At 43.2% G+C, this 23,090-nt stretch overlaps 1 protein-coding gene across 1 annotated transcript; it reads right to left on the bottom strand.

Moving 5' to 3' along the window:
* Positions 1-2,526: 2,526 nt before the first annotated feature.
* Positions 2,527-19,765, bottom strand: COX18 (cytochrome c oxidase assembly factor COX18). Its single transcript, XM_081166764.1, has 6 exons — positions 19,398-19,765; positions 17,061-17,161; positions 15,871-16,034; positions 7,513-7,634; positions 6,481-6,588; positions 2,527-4,098 (listed from the first exon to the last, which is right to left on the bottom strand). Exons 1-6 carry the CDS (start codon positions 19,758-19,760, stop codon positions 3,928-3,930), a joined length of 1,029 nt encoding a protein of 342 aa, XP_081022890.1. The 5' UTR covers positions 19,761-19,765; the 3' UTR covers positions 2,527-3,927.
* Between the last annotated feature and the right edge of the window lie 3,325 nt (positions 19,766-23,090).

Genomic DNA, 23,090 nt, shown 5'->3' on the forward strand with positions numbered 1-23,090 from the left:
TTGCCCAAAAGTGTGCAAGCACAGAGCAAAGGTTGCAGTGACAGAGGTGGCCAAAAAAGAAATACTGTAAATAAAAAAGAAATCATACTTCGTATATCCTGTCTGGCTTGGGTGGGGGGGTGGGGACTTTTGCTTTCCTTCCCTCCCCACTTAAAACGTGGTTACAAAGCACGGATCCACATGGATCCTCAGGATTTTTGCATTGGGTCACCCCAAATTCACCATCAGATCACATAGCATGACCATGGCTACAGCCTGCACCAAAAAAATCACGCACCCACTGTTGCCTAGGGTCGCAGTGGTGCAAAAACGTGGTTACAAAGCATGGATCCACATGGATCCTCAGGATTTTTGCATTGGGCTACCCCAAACTCACTGTCAGATCACATGTCTGTGGCCACAGCATGAACCACAAAAATCATACATCCACTGTTTCATTTAGAATATTTTTTTTCTTGTTTTCCTCCTCTAAAAACTACATGCGTGTTATGGTCTGGTGCGTGTTATAGAGCGAAAAATATGGTAAATCATTGTAGCAGTTTTCCAAAACTATTTTCACATAAAATTTACTTGATCAATTAACATTTTCTTTCCATTTTTTTTTAACCATAATATTCTACAACATCACTTATTTAAATCCTAGGCCAATCTGATACTCACAAGTAATTCTATTTAAGTTATCTTAACATAGTTAGCTAAATAGTCTTTAAATTTCTTCCATTCTTCTTGGTACCCCTCCTCCTTCTGGTCGGGACTCTTCCAGTCAGGTCGGCTAGCTCCCAAAAGTCCACCATCTTCATCTGCCATTCCTCCACTGTTGGTACTTCTTGTAATTTCCAATTTTTGGCCAACAAAATTCTAGCTGCAGTTGTGGCATACAAAAACAATCTAACATCTTTCTTGGGCAATTCCAAACCTGTTACTCCAAGTAGGAAGGCCCTCCTGTCTTCCACTGCCTCCCACAGTTTGGTCAAACTCATGCTGGTAGCTTCAAGAACACTGTCCAACCATCTCGTCCTCTGTCATCCCCTTCTCCTTGTGCCCTCCATCTTTCCCAACATCAGGGTCTTTTCCAGGGAGTCTTCTCTTCTCATGAGGTGGCCAAAGTATTGGAGCCTCAGCTTCAGGATCTGTCCTTCCCGTGAGCACTCAGGACTGATTTCCTTCAGAATGGAGAGGTTTGATCTTCATGCAGTCCATGGGACTCTCAAGAGTCTCCTCCAGCACCATAATTCAAAAGCATCAATTCATATAGCATATATTCAGCACAAAAAACAGCAACAATTTGTTGTTGACAAAGGGCAGCTGGACATATTAAGGGCCCCATTACCTTCAGGAGCTTAGGGCCTCATCAAACCTAAATCCAGCCCTGGTCTCAGCAATAGTTGCTTTACTTCCTATGGACCCCAAGCATTCTGCAAAATCTTCAGTCACTTGAAAACTAGGAAGTGAAATACAAAATCAAGTACAGTCGTACCTCGGAAGTCGAATCCCTTGCGAGTCAAACGTTTTGGCTCCCGAGCGCCACAAACCCGGGAGTGTTTCGGTTTGCTAACGTTCTTTGGAACCCGAACATTCCGCTGCAGCTTCCGCGGCTTCCGGTTGGCTGTAGGGGCTTCCTGCAGCCAATCAGAAGCAGCGCCTTGGTTCCCGAATATTTTGGAAGTCGAACGGACTCCCAGAACGGATTCCATTCGGCATCCGAGGTTCGACTGTACCTTTCATGCCATTAACAAGTATAGTTTGCAAAATGACAAAGAGCACATCTTGTTTGGGGTCTTATTGTTTTTTAAAAATATCTGAACTAAAGCAAGTTTACTTGGATTTGCTGAAAACTACCCCGGAAGGCACACACTGTTTCCCTCTCGAGAGGTACTACCCCTCCTATACATTGCCATAAAATTCTGCTAAGACCTTTAGATTGTTACGGTAAAATCTGGGTGCAAGGCTGCTCTGCCACCCAGCTCGTCGGACTAAGTCCGCGGGTTCCTGCGGAGGAAAATGAGCTCAGCCGGAGACAGGAGCAAACTGCAGAAGATCCAAGTTTATTGCGCAACAGGTTCAAGGCGAGATTGAACAGCGAGAAAGGGGTGACATGAACTTTTGAAACTTCCCTCCATGTCCCAGAATACAGTGCAAAATACATCCCAGTTACATCATGAATACATTAAGAAGAGGTTGGGTCACACAGGATTAACATATGGAGGAGGGAGGGGGGAATATGGCAGAGCTGGAGATATGCGCAGATAAACACATCCTGAGTACCGGTGATGAGAAGAAGAAAAAGAGTTTGGATTTGATATCCCGCCTTTCACTCCCTTTAAGGAGTCTCAAAGCGGCTAACATTCTCCTTTCCCTTCCTCCCCCACAACAAACACTCTGTGAGGTGAGTGGGGCTGAGAGACTTCAGAAGTGTGACTGGCCCAAGGTCACCCAGCAGCTGCATGTGGAGGAGCGGAGACACGAACCCGGTTTCCCAGATTACGTGACTACCGCTCTTAACCACTACACCACACTGGTCAATGGTCCATGTATGCGTGGTCTGCCACCTGGCATTGCCCAGAGGAAAGGCTTGGCAGAGTGATTTGACAGGATTAGGGTCTTGACACCTTGCTTGAGGGATTATGGAGGACAGGGGAGGTGTCACAGAGTCCTAGAGAAATTGAGCAAATTGGCATGTTGATTTTCTATTAATTTTATAGATTTTAGTCCCTTTTGACATTGACAATTGGAAATAAATGGATATATTGTAGGGAAGAAGGAAGTGAAGAAGACATGCCCCCCCCCTTCCGTATCAAGATGCAAAGCTGAAATTCCCCATTTCTTTCTTTCTTTTTTGAATTTGCATTTTATTCATTTGTTAACATTCTTATATTACATGGGTAAACGCTGTCATATTACATTACAGGACTTACTATAATTTCCAACATGTATACAAAAATTATATACAAATTTTATATACCTAGAAAGAAAATAAAACAAAAGAAAGAACAAAGAGAAGAAACAATAACAATTTTCCCCCAAATTCATATACTTACCAACACACTAGACTTCCTGTCCTTCCCGTTGTATGTTCCTTTTTTTACAAATGAATGTACTCTTATTATTGTATATATCTTTACATATTATCTAATACATTCCTATATCACTATGTGCTCTTAGTCTTATTTCTCAACTCAGTCTCACTCCAACGTCAATCAAATGCTAGCATAGATAGTGAACCTTCACTGTATTTTTGAGCATATGTTTTATATCTATCCCACTTTTCCATAAATTTTTGTTTTGAATTGCTTGAAATTCCCCATGCATTTCTAGTTGTGGACACGCAGTGGCAGTATTGCCTACCGTAATGTGTAGGCCTAGCAGTTTAGAGGAAGCTTTCTACTGTAGGCTAGTTAGACTCCCTTGGACCAAGCAGATATATTTCAATTTTGCTAGCTTTCAGCGCTTCTAATTGTTACCTCACAATGTTAAGTTTAGGCAGCATTTAGTAGTGTCTGTGCATGTGCAGGTTTCTTGTGAGGTAGTCAGTCTTCCTCAGGGGCAGCAATACAGAGCCTTTTGAACTCGGAGCTCCTCAGTCCACGACAACCTTCCTCACCAATTTGGTGCCCTCCAGATGTTTAGGACTACAATTCCCATCAGCCCAAGCTGGAAAGGCCCAGGGGTGATGGGTTTTGTAGTTTTAGAAGCTGAACAAAATGTACAGATGAAATTATTACTGGTAGTGGTGAAGGATCGACACATTTCCACACTCTGCCAACATATTAGCCACCAGGCCTCCCAACATGTACTCTTTTATTAGGAAAATAAATACAGTGTCACAATTCTCATCAGTCCAATGGAGCCACATTAAATAAGTCTTTTATAGCAGAGCACAGCTCAATTCCAAATCTAAACATAGCACAGGTCTTCTGAAAGAGTGTTTCACTTTGGGAAATACTTTGCATAGATTCCAGCAGCGATATCTCTGTAAGGAGTGTCTGAATCAGACTTGGTCCGGGGTATGTGGCAGAGTCTACGGAAAGCAGGAGAACGAAGCAGGAGGTTGTGCGAAAGGCCCATGAAACTCGAGGAGACCCAGTACAAAGCCATTGCCTGAAACCAGAGAGGAAAGAAGCATGACTTTCAACAAAGCCAGGATGCTGAAAAAGTACCACAACCACCCAAGAGGACGTACGCTATCTTTTAGGAATATAAAATACAGTGGTACCTTGGTTCCCAAACGCGGAAAAGTGTTTGTGTGTTCCGGTTTTCGAACGTTTTTCATAAGCCGAACGTCCGATGCGTCTGTCGACTATTGTTTCCAGGGCACCTGCACCAATCAGAAGCTGCGCCTTGGTTTTCGAACATTTCGGAAGTCAAACAAACTTCTGGAACGGATTATGTTTGGCACTTTTGCTTTTGCTATTTATTTTGCGTTTTTGTTTTTGAGGCTTTTTGGTTAATTTGTTTTTGTGACTGTGTGGAACCCAGTTCAGCTACTGATTGATTGATTGATTGATTGATTGTGTGACTGCGGAAATGGGTAAAAGCCCCCCATCCAAATAATGACTGTCATCAGTACAGCTAAGGGGACAAAAGAATTTTAATTTTTATCATCTACAATACGGTCTTATTTATTTTATAGTACAGTACATTGATTATTGCTTTCATTTTATGGATCAATGGTCTCATTACATAGTAAAATCCATGTTAAATTGCTGTTTTAGGGGTTGTTTTTAAAAGTCTGGAATGGATTAATCCGTTTTGCATTACTTTCTATGGGGAAGCGTGCCTTGGTTTTGGAACGCTTTGGTTTTGGAACGGACTTCTGGAATGGGTTAAGTTTGAGAACCAAGGTACCGCTATATGTGGAAAACTTGATGGGATACATTTCAGCCCACCTTCATCCAAAAAGCTCAGGGTGACAAAGCGCTCAGTCCCCTATTTTATCCTCCTCCTAACAACCCCCTGAGGTACATTAGGGTGAAAGATGGTCCAATCACCAAGGCTGAGGGGAATTTGAACCCAGGCCTCACTCCAGCCACAAAATTTGGCTCTTCCAAATTTATGAAGCCGTCTTAAAAACTGGAGCATCTTAGAAGCAATATTCTACCCCGCTTCAGCAGGGATTAACATAGCAGGGGTCAGCAAACGTTTTCAGCAGGGGGCCGGTCCACTGTCCCTCAGACTTTCGGGGGGGCCGAACTATATTTTCGGGGGGAAATGAATGAATTCCTATGCCCCACAAATAACCCAGAGATGCATTTTAAATAAAAGCACATATTCCACTCATGTAAAAACACCAGGCAGGCCCCACAAAAAACCCAGTACACACTGCTGGAGCATATTATTACTTCTTGAAATGAGGCCACGGCACAAAAACCATTTCCAGGCTCCAAACTGGAGAATTAGGGGTTCACTTGCAATGGGTTTCCCAAACCACCTCAGAGCCTGGAAGAAGCATTGGCCCAACTCAGTGCTGTTGTTCTAGTCAAAACAAAATTTAAAAATTCCTTCCAGTAGAACCCTAGAGACCAACTAAGTTAGTTATTGGTGTGAGCTCTTGTGTGCATGCACACTTCTTCAGATACACTGAAACAGAAGTCACCAGACCCTTCTATACAGTGAGAGGGTGGGGTGGGATATTACTCAGAAGGGTGGTGGGAAATGGGTGATTGGCTGATAGGTGTGGTAAACCTGTTGATGACTGTTAAGGACTGATCACTGAAGAATTGATGCTTTTGAATTATGGTGCTGGAGGAGACTCTTGAGAGTCCCATGGACTGTAAGAAGATCAAACCTCTCCATTCTGAAGGAAATCAGCCCTGAGCGCTCACTGGAAGGACAGATCCTGAAGCTGAGGCTCCAATACTTTGGCCACCTCATGAGAAGAGAAGACTCCCTGGAAAAGACCCTGATGTTGGGAAAGATGGAGGACACAAGGAGAAGGGGGCGACAGAGGACGAGATGGTTGGATAGTGTTCTCGAAGCTACCAGCATGAGTTTGACCAAACTGTGGGAGGCAGTGGAAGACAGGAGTGCCTGGCGTGCTCTGGTCCAGGGGGTCACGAAGAGTCGGACATGACTAAACGACTAAACAACAACTACAACGACTGCAATTGGTCTTACAGGAAAAAGCAAGGGGTGAGATGGCTCAAAATAGCTTTATCGTGTATAACGAGATAAGAATCCAATGTCTCTATTCAGACCAGGTCTCTCCATGATTTTAAGTTTGTTAATAAGTTGCAATTCAGCAACTTCTCTTTCCAGTCTATGAAATTCTTTTGCAATAAGACAGTTACTTTGAGATCTTGTATAGAATGTCCTGGGAGACTGAAGTGTTCTCCTACTGGTTTCTCTGTCTTCTGATTCCTGATATCAGATTTATGTCCATTTATCCTTTGGCGTAGGATTTATCCTGTTTGTCCAATACAGAGAGCTGAAGGGCAATGTTGGCATTTGATGGCATACACAATGTTGTTCTAGGTTACTTACTGATGGTACAGTTGCAGCGATTGGAATCATAAGCACCGAGACACCTCGGAAGAAGTTAGTGCCATACCTCTGGAGCCGAGACAGTTCAGTTTTTTTCAAAGCAAAAATCTGGAGAGACAAATTTCACTTGTAAGAAATTTGGGGAACAAAATGTCAGCCGGAGCACTGAGGAGGCAAATATGCAACTCAGGAACTGGTGCGTACAGGTCAACGTAAGTTATTATCTACGCTTTAAAGTCCTTCCCAGGTTTAAAGCATGAGAACTCCCAATGTGGCCAGCAGTCTGCTTTATATATCAAGCTTCCCACCTCCTTTAAAAACTGTATCTAACGGTCAAAAGACAATGTTAACTGAAACGGTTGTTTTTAAGAAGTATAGTCCTGCTATTCCGAAGCAGAAATTAAATGCCATTACAGCGTTTGCTTATCTGTCTCTGCTGACAAACTGCTGTGCTATTTTATTTACAATACAGTGGTCCCTTTGTTCTCAAACGCCTTGGTAATCAAACAACTTGGAACCCAAACACCTCAAACCCGGAAGTAAGTGTTCCAGTTTGTGAACTTTTTTCAGAAGCCAAACATGCTCCGTTTTGAGTGCCATGCTTCCGTTTTGAGTGTTACACTGAGGCCTATCTGTTTTTGCTATTTATTTTGTGTTTTTGTTTTCGCGGCTTTTATATTTTGTTTCTGTGACTGTGTGGAACCCAATTCAGCTATTGATTGATTTATTGATTTTGTGACTAAAGTACATTGTTTATTGCTTTCATTTTATGGATCAATGGTCTCATTAGATAGTAAAATTCATGTTAAATTTCTGCTTTAGGCATTGTTTTTAAAAGTTGGAACGGATTAATCCGTTTTGCATTACTTTCTTTGGGATAGCATGCCTTGGTTTTGGAACACATTGGTTTTGGAACGGACTTCTGGAACGGATTAAGTTTGAGAACCAAGGTACCACTGCATAGTAAATTGCAAGTTGGCCAAATAGCTGTAGATGTGATTTGGTGGTGGTCCCAGAGTCAGCCTTCCATACCTCCACTATCAGCAGATTGAGGAGTCCAAGAGTGATTGGCAGAATCCAAGTTGAGTCAGGTACAGTGAGGTCCGGAAACCAGAGGACACCTCCTGTGGAAAGCTGCTCCTGAATTAAGAACCCTGTTGAAAAACCACACACACGGTTGGCGCATTTAGTTACCTTAAACATCCATCACTTTAGTGGATTAGGTTGAGGACAGACAAGGCTGAATCCAGACAAGAAAACATTGTTAGCAGATCTTGGATAAACGACCTACAACTTCTGGAACGTAACCTTTTTCCTTCTCCATGATTCAGATTAGCAATCGCTAGATCCATCCCTGCAGCTGGAAAGTGAAGCTGGCAGCCGTAGCTAAGGAGTCCTTTCAACAGTTCATGCTGTTGAACAGCTAACCAAGTACAGTGGTACCTTGGGTTAAGTACTTAATTCATTCCGGAGGTCCGTTCTTAACCTGAAGCACCACTTTAGCTAATGGGGCCTCCTGCTGCTGTCGCGCCGCCGGAGCACGATTTCTGTTCTCATCCTGAAGCAAAGTTCTTAACCCGAGGTACTATTTCTGGGTTAGCAGAGTCTGTAACCTGAAGCGTATTTATCCTGAAGCGTATGTAAGCCGAGGTACCATAGTACGGAAAAGGAGATTCATTCAGTTAAGCCAAGGGATGAGAAATAGGGTTTGGGGAAACAGCGGACAGTGGAACCTCTACTCACGACCACAATCCGTTCCAGAGGCCTGTCTTTATGGCAAAATGGGTCGCTGGTAGAAGCGCCGTTGTGCGCAGGCACATTTGGTGGAAGCCTGCTTCTGTGCATCTGCAGAGGGCGGCAGCCACTTCTGCACATGCGTAAATTGCGGCAAACCCGGTGTTTACTTCTGGGTTTGCTTCGGTCGCGACTTGGAATGGGCCTAAGTAGAGAGGGACGTAAGTAGAGATTCTACTGTACATTTTATATTGGAGGTTGCTGCCCACACACTTCTACTACGCTTGTTGCTGGTGTGGTGGCTCCTCTGTAAAACCACTTTGAACAGCCCATAGCAGAGTTCCTTCCTTGCGGCAGATGACAAGAGACTACGAGACTTGTACAAAATACTCAGGCAAGAGTTACTTTATTTCTTTTATAATAGTTTTTTTATTTGCTTTTTTCCAGGGTAAAAATACAACATCAGTAACACAACAAAATCGGTTTTACAGAAAAGAAAAGAAGTTATAAAGAGAAAAAAGAAATTCACTTTTTCAGATCAATTTTCATAATCAACCAGACTTCCCCACGTCCTCCATCCCCTGCTTTCTTTACAATAAAAAATAAACAGCAAATTAATACCTTATTTCAGTTGTTTTTGTGTTTTCATTTAGTTATATAATCCATAATTTATACGTTTCAAAATCTTCAAACTTAGTTTCTATCATTTACCAATTTCAATACTGAGGCGTGTTTTTCCAAAGCACTTAGCAAACTCTCAACATTCATATAACTTATAATGTTTTTGTAAATAGTCCTTAAATTTTTTCCAGTCCTCTTCCACTGCATCTTCTCCCAGATCTCGGATTCTGCCTGTCATTTCGGCTAATTCCATATAGTCAATCAGCTGCGAATGCCATTCTTCCAGCGTAGGTAGTTCCTGTGCCTTCCAGTATTTAGCTATAAGAATCCTTGCTGCTGTGGTTGCATATAAGAAGAAAGTTCTATCTTTTTTTAACACTCTCTGGCCCACAATGCCCAGGAGGAAGGCCTCTGGTTTCTTGTGAAAGGTGTATTTAAACACCTTTTTCAACTCATTATAAATCATTTCCCAAAAAGCCTTCACCCTCGGACATGTCCACCAGAGGTGAAAAAAAGTTCCTTCAGCCTCCTTGCATTTCCAACATTTATTATCAGACAAATGATATATCTTTGCAAGTTTGACTGGGGTCATGTACCACCTGTATACCATTTTCATAATGTTTTCCTTTAAGGCACTACATGCCGTAAATTTCATACCGGTGGCCCACAACCTTTCCCAGTCTTCAGACATAATGTTGTACCCAATGTCTTGTGCCCATTTTATCATTGCTGATTTAACTATCTCGTCTTGGGTATTCCATTTAAGCAACAAGTTATACATTCTTGAAAGCACTTTCGTCTTAGGTTCAAGTAGTTCTGTCTCTAATTTTGATTTCTCCACCTGGAAACCAATTTTTTTGTCCTTTTTAAAAATCTCTAAAATTTGGGCATAATGAAACCAGTCTCGCACCTTTCCTTTCAATTTTTCAAAACTCTGCAACCTCCAAGTATCACCATCTCTCTCAATTATATCACAATATCTCAACCAGCCACTCCCCATATTACGTAGTTTTATGGCCTTGGCCTCCGTCGGTGATAACCACCTCGGGGTCTTGCTTTCAAGTAAGTCCTTGTATTTAGTCCAGACAATAAGTAAGGCTTTCCTGACAATATGGTTTTTAAACAATTTATGAGACTTTGCCTTGTCGTACCACAGATATGCATGCCACCCATACACATTACTGTGCCCTTCTAGGTCTAGGACATCAGTGTTTTCCAACAGAAACCAGTCTTTCATCCAGCAGAGAGATGCAGCTTCATAATACAATCTTAAGTCCGGCAGGGCAAACCCCCCTCTTTCCTTTGCGTCTGTTAATATCTTAAATTTTATTCGGGGCTTTTTGCCCTGCCAGACAAATTTCGCAATATCTCTCTGCCACTTTCCAAAACATTCCACTCTGTCCACGATCTGAAGGGTTTGAAACAAGAACAACATTCTTGGCAATACATTCATTTTTACTGCAGCAATTCTTCCCAACAAGGTAAGTTTCAATCTTGACCAATTTTCCAAGTCCTTTTTAATTTCTGACCAGCATTTTTCATAGTTATCCTTAAATAAATTCAAATTTCTCCCAGTCAAGTTAACCCCCAGGTATTTCACTTTTGTAACCACATTTAATTCTGTTTCCTTCTGAAACCCATCTATTTCTGCGGATGTCAAGTTTTTTGCCAGAACCTTAGTTTTTTGTTTGTTCAACTTGAATCCCGCCACCCGGCCAAACTCAGAAATTAGTTCAAGGGCTCTTTTTGTACTGGTTTCTGGCTCCTGTAGTGTCAAAACCAAATCGTCTGCAAAGGCCTTAAGTTTGTATTGCTTTTCTCCGACCTGTATTCCCTCCACCAGCTGATCCCTCCTAATCAAGTTCAGTAAAACCTCCAGGACAGAAATAAATAACAAGGGTGATAGGGGGCACCCCTGTCGTGTCCCTTTTTCAATTTTAAACTCCTCCGTCACCACACTGTTTACTATCAGTTTAGCCTTTTGTTCTGAATAGATTGCTTCAATACTATTTTGAAACGCCCTTCCCACTCCCATCCCTTCCAAGTTTTTCTTCATAAATTTCCAGGATATATTGTCGAAGGCCTTCTCCGCATCTATAAAAATCAAGACTGCTTTTGTATTCATATTTGTCTGAAGTAACTCCAAAACATCAATAATATTCCTGGTATTATCAGACAAATGCCTACCAGGGAGAAAGCCTGCTTGGTCCTTATGAATTACTTCATTCAAAACTTTTTTCAGTCTGTTTGCTTAAATATCAGCAAAGATTTTGTAATCCACGTTTAGGAGTGAGATGGGACGATAATTTCTGAGTTGAGTCTTTTCAGATTCCAATTTTGGTATCAGAGTGATGAATGCTTCTTTCCACGATTCTGGTGCCCCCTTCCCTTCCATGATCTGGTTGCATACCTCCATTAAAGGCTGTATCAAATATTCCATCAGAGTCTTATAATATTTGGAGGTAAGCCCATCTGGGCCCGGGGATTTGCCTATTTGCAAATTCTGAATGGCTCTTTCAATTTCCTGTTGTGTTATTCTACAGTTCAGGGTTGTTTGTTTGTCTTGTGTTAGCTTTTGAAGGCCATGACTTTTTAAAAAATTATTTATTTCAATCTCTGCTTGTGGTCCTTGGGTGTACAACTTTTTAAAGTATCTCTGGAAACACTTTCTAATTTCTTCTGGTTTCTGAATACATTCTCCTTCAACCTCCAGATTGGTGACAAAGTTCAATTTTTGTCTCTTCTTCAGCTGCCACGCCAGCAGCTTCCCACATTTATTCGCCGATTCAAATGATCTTTGTTTCATCTGTTTAATTTTCCATTCGATTTCTTGGTTTATCAATTTTGTATATTGTGCTTGGTAAAATTTTATTTCTCTTAAGACCTCTTTTGATTTTGGATTTAATCTCAGTTTTCTTTCTCCCTCTCTTATTCTTTCCAGAATCTTATCCTTTTTACCATTCCAGAGCTTCTTTTTGATAGTGTTCTGTTGTATCAGGAACCCTCTCATAACGGCTTTACTCGCATCCCAGATTGTCTTCTTTTCCACCGAAGTATTCAAGTTTATTTCAAAATAGTCTTTCAGCGTTTTTTGGGCCTTCTTCACAATCTCCTGGTCTCTAAACAAGTAGTCATTCATTCTCCATCTGAAGGATCCCGCTGGTGTAAGTCTCAAGTCCATTTTCAAAGCATTATGGTCGGAGCAAGTTTTAGGACAGGTCTCTATTTTTTTTGTCTTAGGTGCCAGTCCTCTTGATATCCAGATTTGGTCGATTCTTGTCCATGATAGATGGGCCTCAGAGAAGAAAGTTCCCTCCATGCCTAGAGGGTTCTTTGTCCTCCAAATGTCAATCAGATCCATATTGTCTGTAAGTTCAAAGAAGGTCTTTGGAAGTCTGCCATCCTTGTTCAGGTTTTGGTTTTGTGACTTATCCATGTAGGTATAGACTACCCCATTCATATCTCCCATCAAAATGATGTTGGTATAGTCAATATGATCCAGCATTGTCTCATGCAGTCTCTTATAAAATTCCGATTTCCCATCATTTGGTGCATATATTCCAACTATCAAAAATTTTTCTCCTTGTGATTGTATTTCAATCGCCAAAATTCTTCCTTGTTCATCTTTAAATACCAATTTTGGTGCCAGGTTCTCCTTTGCATAAATCACTACTCCTCTTTTTTTTACCTTGTCTGATGAAATAAACTCTTGGCCTAGTTTCTTGTTAATTAACACTCTCCTGTGGAGCCTGGTCACATGCGTTTCTTGAAGACAGATGACGTCCAATTGCTCTTTTCTTAAAATATGAAAAATCTTCTTCCTTTTTTCGGGAGAATTTGCGCCATTTATATTCCAACTGAGTAACTGCAGAGACATCCTGGATCAATTTATTTGTCAGTGGGGGTGTCTCCTTTGTCTTCTTCACCTGGAGGTGGAACCGGGTTAGAACCAAACGGAGGAAGTGGCCAGGCTCCTGCTACTCCTTTCCGAAGGTCCTCCCCGTGATCGTTTAGGAACTTTTCTTGCTCCTCCGCTGTTCTAATTCTTACCTTCCTCTCTTTCAAGGTAAAAGATAGTCCTTGAGGGAATTCCCACCTATAAGGGATTTTATTGTTTCTCAATAGGCTTGCTAGGTCTTTATACGTGGTTCTTAAATCCAAAAGCTGTTTTGGTATATCTCTGAAGATTTCTGCCGTCTTTCCCTGAATCACCAAAGAATTTTTAAAATGTAGGCCGAGTATGTTGTCTTTTTCTTGCTTTGATCTCAAAATGATCAAGCAATCTCTTGGTTTATCCTTCTTGATCACTCTTCCTAGTCTAAAAGCGGTGACTATTTTAAAGTCCTTCTCTTCTGTCAATCCCCAAAATTTGGAGATTTCTGTTGTCAAAAAGCCAATCAAGTCCTCTTTTCCTGATTCTGGAATATTTCTCAATCTGAGATTATTTTCCCTGTTTTTCAATTCTGCCAGGGACAGGTACGCTTGCTGTTCAGTTACCTGTCTACTCAGTGGCCTCACCTCCCCTCTTAATTCCTCTATCCTCTTTTTGTTTTCGTCTGTTTTTGTATTTACTTCTTCAACTAATTTTCGGTTTTCTGTTGTAGCCTTTTCAATATTGCTTATTGCCTGTGTATTTTTAGTGACCTGGTCTGTCAATTTATTAATAGAAGCTGTCACCTGGTCAAATTTAGCAGATTGTTCATCAAATCTAGCTGCCTGTTCGTCAGCTTTCTTATTCAATGCTGCCAGTTGGTCCAATATTTCTTTAGAAACAGGATCTATCCCTCCAGCAGCCATCTCCCCTAAGGGTGGTTGTATAATTTGTCCTTCTTGCAGACCTGTCACAATTGGAACAGACGATCTGCGTAACTGTCCAGGCAAAGTTGTTTGCACAAGTTCAGATTGTTTTGCTTTCTTTCCAGCCCTTGTTTTTGGTGCGCCACTCATTCCACAGCTGTCCCAGGATCAAGGTCAAATTGTAAATCCCATGGGAAACAATCCAGAGAGAGTAAACATCCAGAAAAAAAAACCGGCAGTTCTCAGAGGCTAATAATTCTATAATCCAGTAGGGGGAGCTCCCAAAAACAAATTTGGGAGAGAAGGATAAAGAGTTTCCACCATTAAGTTCCCACAAAGAAAGAGAAAAAAAAAAAGAGAATTAAATAACATCCAAAACAGGGGGATCTTCCATTCAATTTTAACTGCAGAGAATCATAGTTCTTAACAAAGGTGCATGCAACAGTTCCTTCTTTTTTTCCAAATACAAAGTAGCCCGATCTAATTTTGTGTTTTATATACAGTTACCGCAGTCCGATACAACTTATATCCAGGCAGATCGGGAGCCGGGTTTCGAAACTTTGTAATCCACAAGTGGGGAAGAAGAGAGACCACCGTTTTAATCCACTTACAAAGCTGTTATAACTTTTTTTAAGATTTAAACAGTCTAGATCGAGTTTGCGAAGTAAATTCCAGCTTCTTTTAAGCTCCTTTCGATGCTTCCGCTTTAGAAGTCTTTGCTTGGCACTTTAAGCAGAGCCGGAAGACTGACTTCCTTTTTAGCGTCTCCCGCTTTCAGCCAAATTTCGCCGAATTAATTCCAAATAAAACTTTAGATTTCTTACTCACGAGTAAGTTGTTTCAATTCAGTTGTTGAAGGAAGAAAGGTCAGCGCTAATCAGCAGCAGCCGCGCGGCTTCGCTTCCGCGGAAAGAGCGATGGATTCACAGCACCGCTACCCCCTCCACGTTCCGATACCCCTTACGGGGTCTCTTCTGCGTATCCGAGGTCGCTTCTGGTGCCCGCCGAACCCCACGGCCACGAGCTCACTCTACCCGTGGTTTGTCTGAATGGGTCGTCGCTGTGCCGCAGCGCACGACCCTTTTCCGCGGAGCCCCTCTTCAGCAACTGAAGAGGACCGCCATTGCTGAGCGCGCCGCCTCCGGAAGAGGCAAGAGTTACTTTATTTCTTGGCTGGTTCACAAGCATTTTAGTTGCCACTATATACAAAACTAGGGATGCGGGTGTCGTTGTGGGTTAAACCACAGAGCCTAGGACTTGCCGATCAGATGGTCGGCGATTCAAATCCCCGCAACGGGGTGAGCTCCCGTTGCTCGGTCCCTGCTCCTGCCAACTTAGCAGTTCGAAAGCATGTCAAAGTGCAAGTAGATAAATAGGTACCGCTTTACCTTTACATACATACAAAACTATTCACATACATCTTTCCACCATGGTATAAACCAGGCACAGGCAAACTCCAGCCTTCCAGATGTTTGGGACTACAATTCCCATCATCCCTAGCTAACAGGACCAGTGGTCAGGGGTGATGGGAATTGTGGTACCAAACACCTGGAGGGCCGGAGTTTGCCTGTGCCTGGTATATGCAGGACTTGATCTCCTTCTGCAGGGCCTGTAAGACAGAGCTATTCCGCCTGGCCTTCAATTTGAATTAGCCTGATCCTCTATTCCCTTTTCCCTTTCCTCTTCTATGAAGAAACCCTTTCTGGGACCCCACATTTAAATTCTTCCTTGGTCTCCTTGCTGGCCCTGGTAGGACTAACTAGGCCAGTTAGCCCTGGTGATCATTTGATGTCTACTGACTGGTTCCCCCCCCACACACACACACACAAAAATGACCCCTGGATTTTTATTGATATTGATGCTGCATTTTATGTTGCATTCTATGCTGTTTTTAAGTCACATTTTAATCAATGTTTTATATTTGCTGTTAGCTGCCCTGAGCCTGGTTTTTAAACCAGGAAGGGCGGGGTATAAATAAAATATTATTATTATTATTATTATTATTATTATTATTATTATTATTATTATTATCTCACACCGTGTGGGTACTGTTTCCTCATGCAGGGAAGTCCAACCTGCAACGTCCTCCTTTTTCCCCCCATCCCCAGCTGTAACCAATCAGCCTAGAGTGTCACTCCTAACCTTTAAAGAAAACTTCTTTAAACCTACAAGCTCCTTTTTCCGTTTCTTTGAAGAATGACTTCCTAACATTTCACGACACCAGTTCAAAAGCCTTACCATCAGCAGCCGCTCTGCCAATGCTAAAGTTGCGCAAAGCCATGGAAACGAAGACCCACATTGGAATCTGAATCCATACGAGCAAGGTGGCCTTCAAAGGGTGGCAGTTGTCTCGCACGTACAACTCGGAAACAATCCTTTTCAGATTCTTCTTGAAATGGAACCTGCTTGGGCAGAGGGAAACAGAAGTGAGGGAAGAACAAGGAGGTTACAGCGATCTTTATAAAGGGGTTTACTAGCATCGCTATAGAAATGCAGTAAGTGGGCAATATAAAGGAACAGAGAAGGAGTGGAAGAACCCATAGACAGGTCTGTGGGCAGTGCTGAAATGTCAATCGCAGAACAATTGAAATTGAATTGAAATACTTTATTGTGGAGGGGACGCGGGTGGTGCTGTGGGTTAAACCACAGAACCTAGGACTTGCTGATCAGAAGGTCGGTGGTTCAAATCCCTGCGACAGGGTGAGCTCCCGTTGCTTGGTCCCTGCTCCTGCCAACCTAGCAGTTCGAAAGCACATAAAAGTACAAGTAGATAAATAGGTACCGCTCTGGCAGGAAAGTAAACGGCGTTCCCGTGCGCTGCTCTGGTTCGCCAGAAGCGGCTTAATCATGCTGGCCACATGACCCGGAAGCTGTACGCCGGCTCCCTCAGCCAATAAAGCGAGATGAGCGCCGCAACCACAGAGTCGTCCGTGACTGGACCTAATGGTCAGGGGTCCCTTTACCTTTACTTTATTGCCACTTGTACAACTTGTATACAGTGAGGTTACACAAGCACCCCCCACTCAGCTCTCTTAGTCTTAATTCCCCTTGTTTACTGACGCACACCCACCAAACCCAAAAGTCAGTTGCCCTGTTGTTATCTACAATACTGTCTTATTTATTTTATAGTACAGTACATTGATTTTTGCTTTCATTTTATGGATCAATGGTCCATGTGGAATTGCTGTTTTAGGGGTTGTTTTTAAGTCTGGAACGGATTAATCCATTTTGCATTACTTTCTATGGGAAAGCATGACTTGGTTTTGGAAAGGACTTCCGGAACGGATTAAGTTTGAGAACCAACGTGACACTGTATACTGCTAGGTGGCTTGCAGTGGCCATGAGCAAGAGAAATGTATTATTCAGAATACATACACAGAATATTATTCTAGCTGGATGAGCTGAGATACTGCTCAAAATGCTCTTACCTGGCTTCTTTTTCAGACCAACTCCGTTGTTTTGCACAAACGGAAACTTCATAGCGAAGGTGCTTGGCTAGGCTGTGGATTTCAGGCTTCAGGTTTTCCAGCTAGCTGGAAAGACACGGACGACTTAGTTATAAACCAGTTAAGTGCTTCTTTCCCCCCCAAGAACTGTCCCTTAAAGAGCTCTCCTTTAGCATTAATGGTTTACTCTTGCTTACCTGCCAAAATGTAGACCTAGGCACACTAGCATCAGTATAGAAATGCAGTAAATGGGCAATATAAATACAAGTCTATCTGAGTATTGTCTATCCCATGGACTGCAAGAAGAGCAAACCTCTCCATTCTTAAGGAAATCAGCCCTGAGTGCTCACTGGAGGACAGATCCTGAAGCTGAGGCTCCAATATTTTGGCCACCTCATGAGAAGAGAAGACTCTCTGGAAAAGACCCTGATGTTGGGAAAGATGGAGGGCACAAGGAGAAGGGGGCGACAGAGGACAAGGTGGTTGGACAGTGTTCTCCAAGCTACCAGCATGAGTTTGACCAAACTGCGGGAGGCAGTGGAAGACAGAAGTGCCTGGCGTGCTCTGGTCCATGGGGTCACGAAGAGTCGGACACGACTAAACGACTAAACAACAACAATTGTCTATGCTGCCCAGCAAGAGCTCTCTGTGGTTTCAGGTGGGGCTCTTTCCCAGCCATAGGTAAAGGTAAAGGGACCCCTGACCATTAGGTCCAGTCGTGGCTGACTCTGGGGTTGCGACGCTCATCTCACTTTACTGGCTGAGGGAGTCATGTGTACAGCTTCCGGGTCATGTGACCAGCATGACTAAGCCGCTTCTGGCGAACCAGAGCAGCGCACGGAAACAGTTTATCTTCCCTCCAGAGCAGTACCTATTTATCTACTTGCACTTTGACGTGCTTTCAAACTACTAGGTTGGCAGGAGCAGGGACCGAGCAACGGGAGCTCACCCCGTGGCGGGGATTAGAACCGCCAACCTTCTGATCGGCAAGCCTTAGGCTCTGTGGTTTAACCCACAGCGCAGCCCGCGTCCCTCTTTCCCAGCCATACCAGGGATTAAATCTGGGGCCTTGTGCATGGAAAAAAATAAATCATGCACGCTACCACTGAGTACAGCTCAGTATTTTGCTAGAGACGGTAGTATCCTCATGCAAAAGTAGAAGTTAGAAAGTTGCCATATTAGTGCTTAAAGACTATATAGGTAGTGAAATATTTGGATGAGCAATAGCTGAAGGGCTATGCTAAATGGTCTGGATGATGAGACATAAAATCATAGAATTGTAGACTTGGAAGGGAACAAGAGGGTCATCTAGTCCAGCCCCCAGCAATGTGGGAATCGTTTGCCCAACGTGGGGCTTGGACTCACAACCCTGAGATTAAGAGCCTCATGGTCTACCGACTGATATACAGTGGTGCCCCGCAAGACAAATGCCTCGCAAGACGGAAAACTCGCTAGACGAAAGAGTTTTGCGTTTTGGAGGTGCTTCGCAAAACGAATCTCCTATGGGCTTGCTTCGCAAGATGAAAACGTCTTGCGAGTTCCTACGGGCTTTTTCCCCTTTCCCCCCCTTTTTCTAAGCCGCTAATCAGCTGATCCGATCAGCAGATAAGCCGTTAGAAGTGCTAATAGCGCTAATCCGCTAATCCGTCAATGGGCTTGCTTCGCAAGACAAAAAAACCGCTGGACGAAGAGAATCACAGAACGGATTCTTTTCGTCTTGCGAGGCACCACTGTATATGACGTTTTCCTAGGTGTACACTGGATTTTTTATTTTATTTTTTACATGGAGTGGCCAAAAAATAACCCCAATTCCAGGCCATGAGACAATCTGAGCAAGGAGCTCTGCAGCCAAGAGCACTGATTCGTTTGACAGAGAAAGCTATCTCTTTCCCACACTTCATCCTGCATCTAGATAAAACCCCCTTCAAAAACATATTAAATTATACGAGCTTATTTGCAAGGCGGCAACTTTTATATATGCGCTTTTAAGAAAAACTTTAAGCTAATTATAACCTAACCTAACATTTCCAAATTGGACAAATATATATATATTAATCGGGTCCTTACACAAATAAGTATTAAAATAACTTGTATCATGTGTATATGGGCAGGCTTAACCATTTTAAAAGCTTTACCGGACTCGAAATACTTTGCCGGATTTGGGTCATCTGCTGTTTATTTAAATTTCGCGCGGACCACACCTCCTCCCAGTTTACGCGTTCCCCCCTCTCCGTGCGCCCCTTTGCTCCGGACGCGCTTGGCTAGCCCTCTGCAGATGCTCAGAAGCCCCCTCTCCGTGCGCCCCTGCGCAGAGCCCACCTTGGCGAGGACGCGGCTCTGCAGGGCGGCGAGCGGGAGGGTGACGCCGGTGCGCAGGAGGGCGCTGGCGGCGACCACGGCGGCCCACCAGGGCAGCCCGGACGCGGCCTGCAGCGCCACCAGGCTCGACTCCATCCACGCCACGGGCGCCGAGGTCGACAAAGCTTCGTACCAGGCCCAGGACGCGGAGGGCTCTCCGGGGGCGCTGCCGGCGCCGCTACCTCCGGGCGCGCAGAGGGCGCGCGAGGAGCCGCCGCAGCCGCGGAAAAGCAGCAGGAACCGTGGGCCCGGGCGGAGAGGGGCGCGCAAGCTGCGCGCGGCCGAAGCGGCAACCAGGAGCGCAGGGGAGGCGCAGGGCACCATCTTGGTCACCGCGCAGCGCGTGCGCCCAGGGCGCGCGGTGGCGCTCCTCCCCGCGCTCCTCCTCCAAGCCCCGTGGTTGGAGCGCCCCAAACGGCCCGCGCGCAACCCTCGGAAGTTGCTTCCAAATCGCATTCAGTGCCGGATTTACGTAGAAGCTAAACAAGCTATATCTTAGGGCCAAAAAATTTAAAGGGAAAAAAACTGGATGGACATTTCCAAAATGTAATATAGACTCATAGACTCATAGAATCATAGAGTTGGAAGAGACCACAAGGGCCATCGAGTCCAACCCCTGACAAATAAAATAAAACCTACAATTATAATTTCAGGTTATAGCAAGTTTCTAGAGACAAGATTAGGAGTCTTTGTAAATTGTGTTTCTAAAGGAACTTTTGTGTTTGTTATGAATAAAAAAATCATTTTAAGTTGGAGCTTAATAATTATTTCACTATCAATATACTTCTTCTTAATTGTAGTTCACTATTAATCTACGTCTTATGAATTGTATTTCAGTTCAACAATTACTTTGCTAAAATACATATTTTGCTATGTGCAAATGGCTTCAGATACCTATTAGGTCCATAAATTACCATACAGTCATACCTTGAGTTGAATGTACTTCGGGACGAGCGTGTTCGAGTTGCGCTCCGCGGCAACCCAGAAGTAACGGAGCGCGTTACTTCCGGGTTTCGCCATTTGTGCAGACGCTCAAAATAACATAACGCGCATGCACAGAAGCGGCGAAAAGCAACGCGCGCGCAGACGTGCCGTCGCTGGTTACGTTTGCTTCTAGATGTGAACGGGGCTCCGGAACGGATCCCGTTTGCATCTAGAGGTACCACTGTATAGCATATATTCAACACAAAAAACAGCGACCATTTGTTGTTGACAAAGGACAGCCGGACATATAAAGGGCCCCATTGCCTTCAGGGCCCCATTAAACCTAAATTCAGCCCTGATTGCATCCTGAACGTGTAGAGTCAGAAAGGACCCTCATATAGTCCAGGGTTTCCCAAATGTGTTTTTTTGGACTACAACTCCCGTCATCCCACTGGTCCTGCTAAGTACAATGGGAGATGTAGTGCCAACAAAAGCCAGAGACCGAAGTTTGGGAAACCAGTCGAAAACCCCTGCAATGCTGGAATCTCAAGTAGATAATGCCATGGGAGTAGCCAGGATTTATGTTAGTGGGGACAGGGCACCCACCTGTCATCATCCTCTGTCTAGCAGATTCGGAATGAACTGTCTCCACGACAGTTGTTTTAAATTGCTTTCTCTTGACCCTAAATGCTCAGAAAAATCATATCAAAATCTCTTTACAATTTCTACTTTTAGCTAATGGAATTTTTACATAGGATCCCTCCAAACTACTGTCAAATCACAGATCATACCCGTGTCCGCACATGGCACAGAGGCATGGGTGGGTCTGCGCCTGCCTCGGGCACCGGGAGTTCACAGTGCATGGATGGTGGCACATACCTGTCAACTACCTGGGACATCCCGCTTTTGGGGGGGGGCGTGCCCTCACACGAGAGCATGGCACCCAAAAATGTGCAGGGTTGCAGCAAGATGCACATCTCAATATGAGAGCACAGCACCCCAAAGGTGTTTTTTGGGGGTGCTGTGCTCTCACACAGGTCACGTGACTCACGCAGGAGCACATGCACCCCAGTTTTGCACTGGGGCATGTTGGAGGGTACGGTGGCACCATTCACACAACAAAACCAACCACAGACATATCAACGTTTTCAGATGTATGGTTTCCATGGCTTGGCTTTTGAAACACAGGGGGCTTGCAGCACTTAGCTAATTGGGAACCACTGACCTAAAGCATTAATGTATCGCCTAGAAAGTGGCCGTCCCAAGTTGTGTTTCTCTTTCACTTTTCCGCTTTGCAAGCAATAAGGATGCTGTAGGAAAGCATCCAGGTTAAGCTTCCCATCTTGTCTTCTTTATGGGAAGAATAAAACATTCTCTACAACAAAAGCATCATTTTTTTAAAATAAAATTTTTATTGGTTTTTCACAATTTTTATAAACACAAACAATACACAATACAAACAAACAAACACACGAACAAACATGTATAATTTTGTATCCCTTTTTCTTAAACCTTACTTTGCCGACTTCCCCATACCTCCCCTTTCTACATCCCAATTTCCAAAATTATTTCAGCAAATCCTAACACTTGGTTTTATCAAATTTTACCCTCATTCTTTTCTTTTACTTAATCTTTTACAGCTGTAATCCCCTTTTTTCCCTAAAACCTCGACATTTTAGCACTCATTGATTTTATTTTATTTTTTAATAATTTTTTTTATTGCTTTTTTCCCAAGGTCAGAATACATCGTCAATAACACAACAAAAGCGATTTTACAGAAAAAAGAAGAAATTATAAAAGAAAATTCACTTTTCCAGATCTATTTTCATAATCAACGGACTTCCCCACATCTTCCATCCCCTGCTTTCTTTACAATGGGAATAAACAGCAAATTGATACCTTATTTTATGTGTTTTTGTGCTTTCATTAAATTATATAATCTGTAATTTATACTTTTCAAAATCATGACTTAATTTCCATCATTTACAAATCTCAATACTGAAGCATGTTTTTCCCAAGAACTTAGCAAATTCTCAACATTCATATAACTTATAGTGTTTTTGTAAATAGTCCTTAAATTTTTTCCAGTCCTCTTCCACTGCCTCTTCTCCCAGATCTCGGATTCTGCCGGTCATTTCGGCTAATTCCATGTAATCCATCAGCTGTGAATGCCACTCTTCCAGCGTGGGTAACTCCTGTGCCTTCCAATGTTTGGCTATAAGGATTCTTGCTGCTGGAGTTGCATATAAAAAGAAAGTTCTATCTTTCTTTGACACTCTCTGGCCCACAATGCCCAGGAGGAAGGCCTCTGGTTTCTTATGAAAGGTGTACTTAAGCACCTTTTTCAACTCATTATAAATCATTTCCCAAAAAGCCTTCACCCTCGGGCATGTCCACCAGAGGTGAAAAAATGTTCCTTCAGCCTCCTTACATTTCCAACATTTATTGTCAGACAAATGGTATATCTTTGCAAGTTTAACTGGGGTCATGTACCACCTGTATACCATTTTCATGATGTTTTCTTTTAAGGCACTGCATGCCGTGAATTTCATACCGGTGGTCCATAACCTTTCCCAGTCTTCAGACATAATGTACCCAATGTCTTGTGCCCATTTTATCATAGCTGATTTAACTGTCTCATCTTGAGTATTCCATTTAAGCAACAAGTTATACATTCTTGAAAGCACTTTCGTCTTAGGTTCAAGTAGTTCTGTCTCTAGTTTTGATTTT

Source organism: Podarcis bocagei (genome assembly GCF_964188305.1).
Source record: "Podarcis bocagei genome assembly, chromosome: 13".
In the NCBI taxonomy this organism is placed as follows: domain Eukaryota; kingdom Metazoa; phylum Chordata; class Lepidosauria; order Squamata; family Lacertidae; genus Podarcis; species Podarcis bocagei.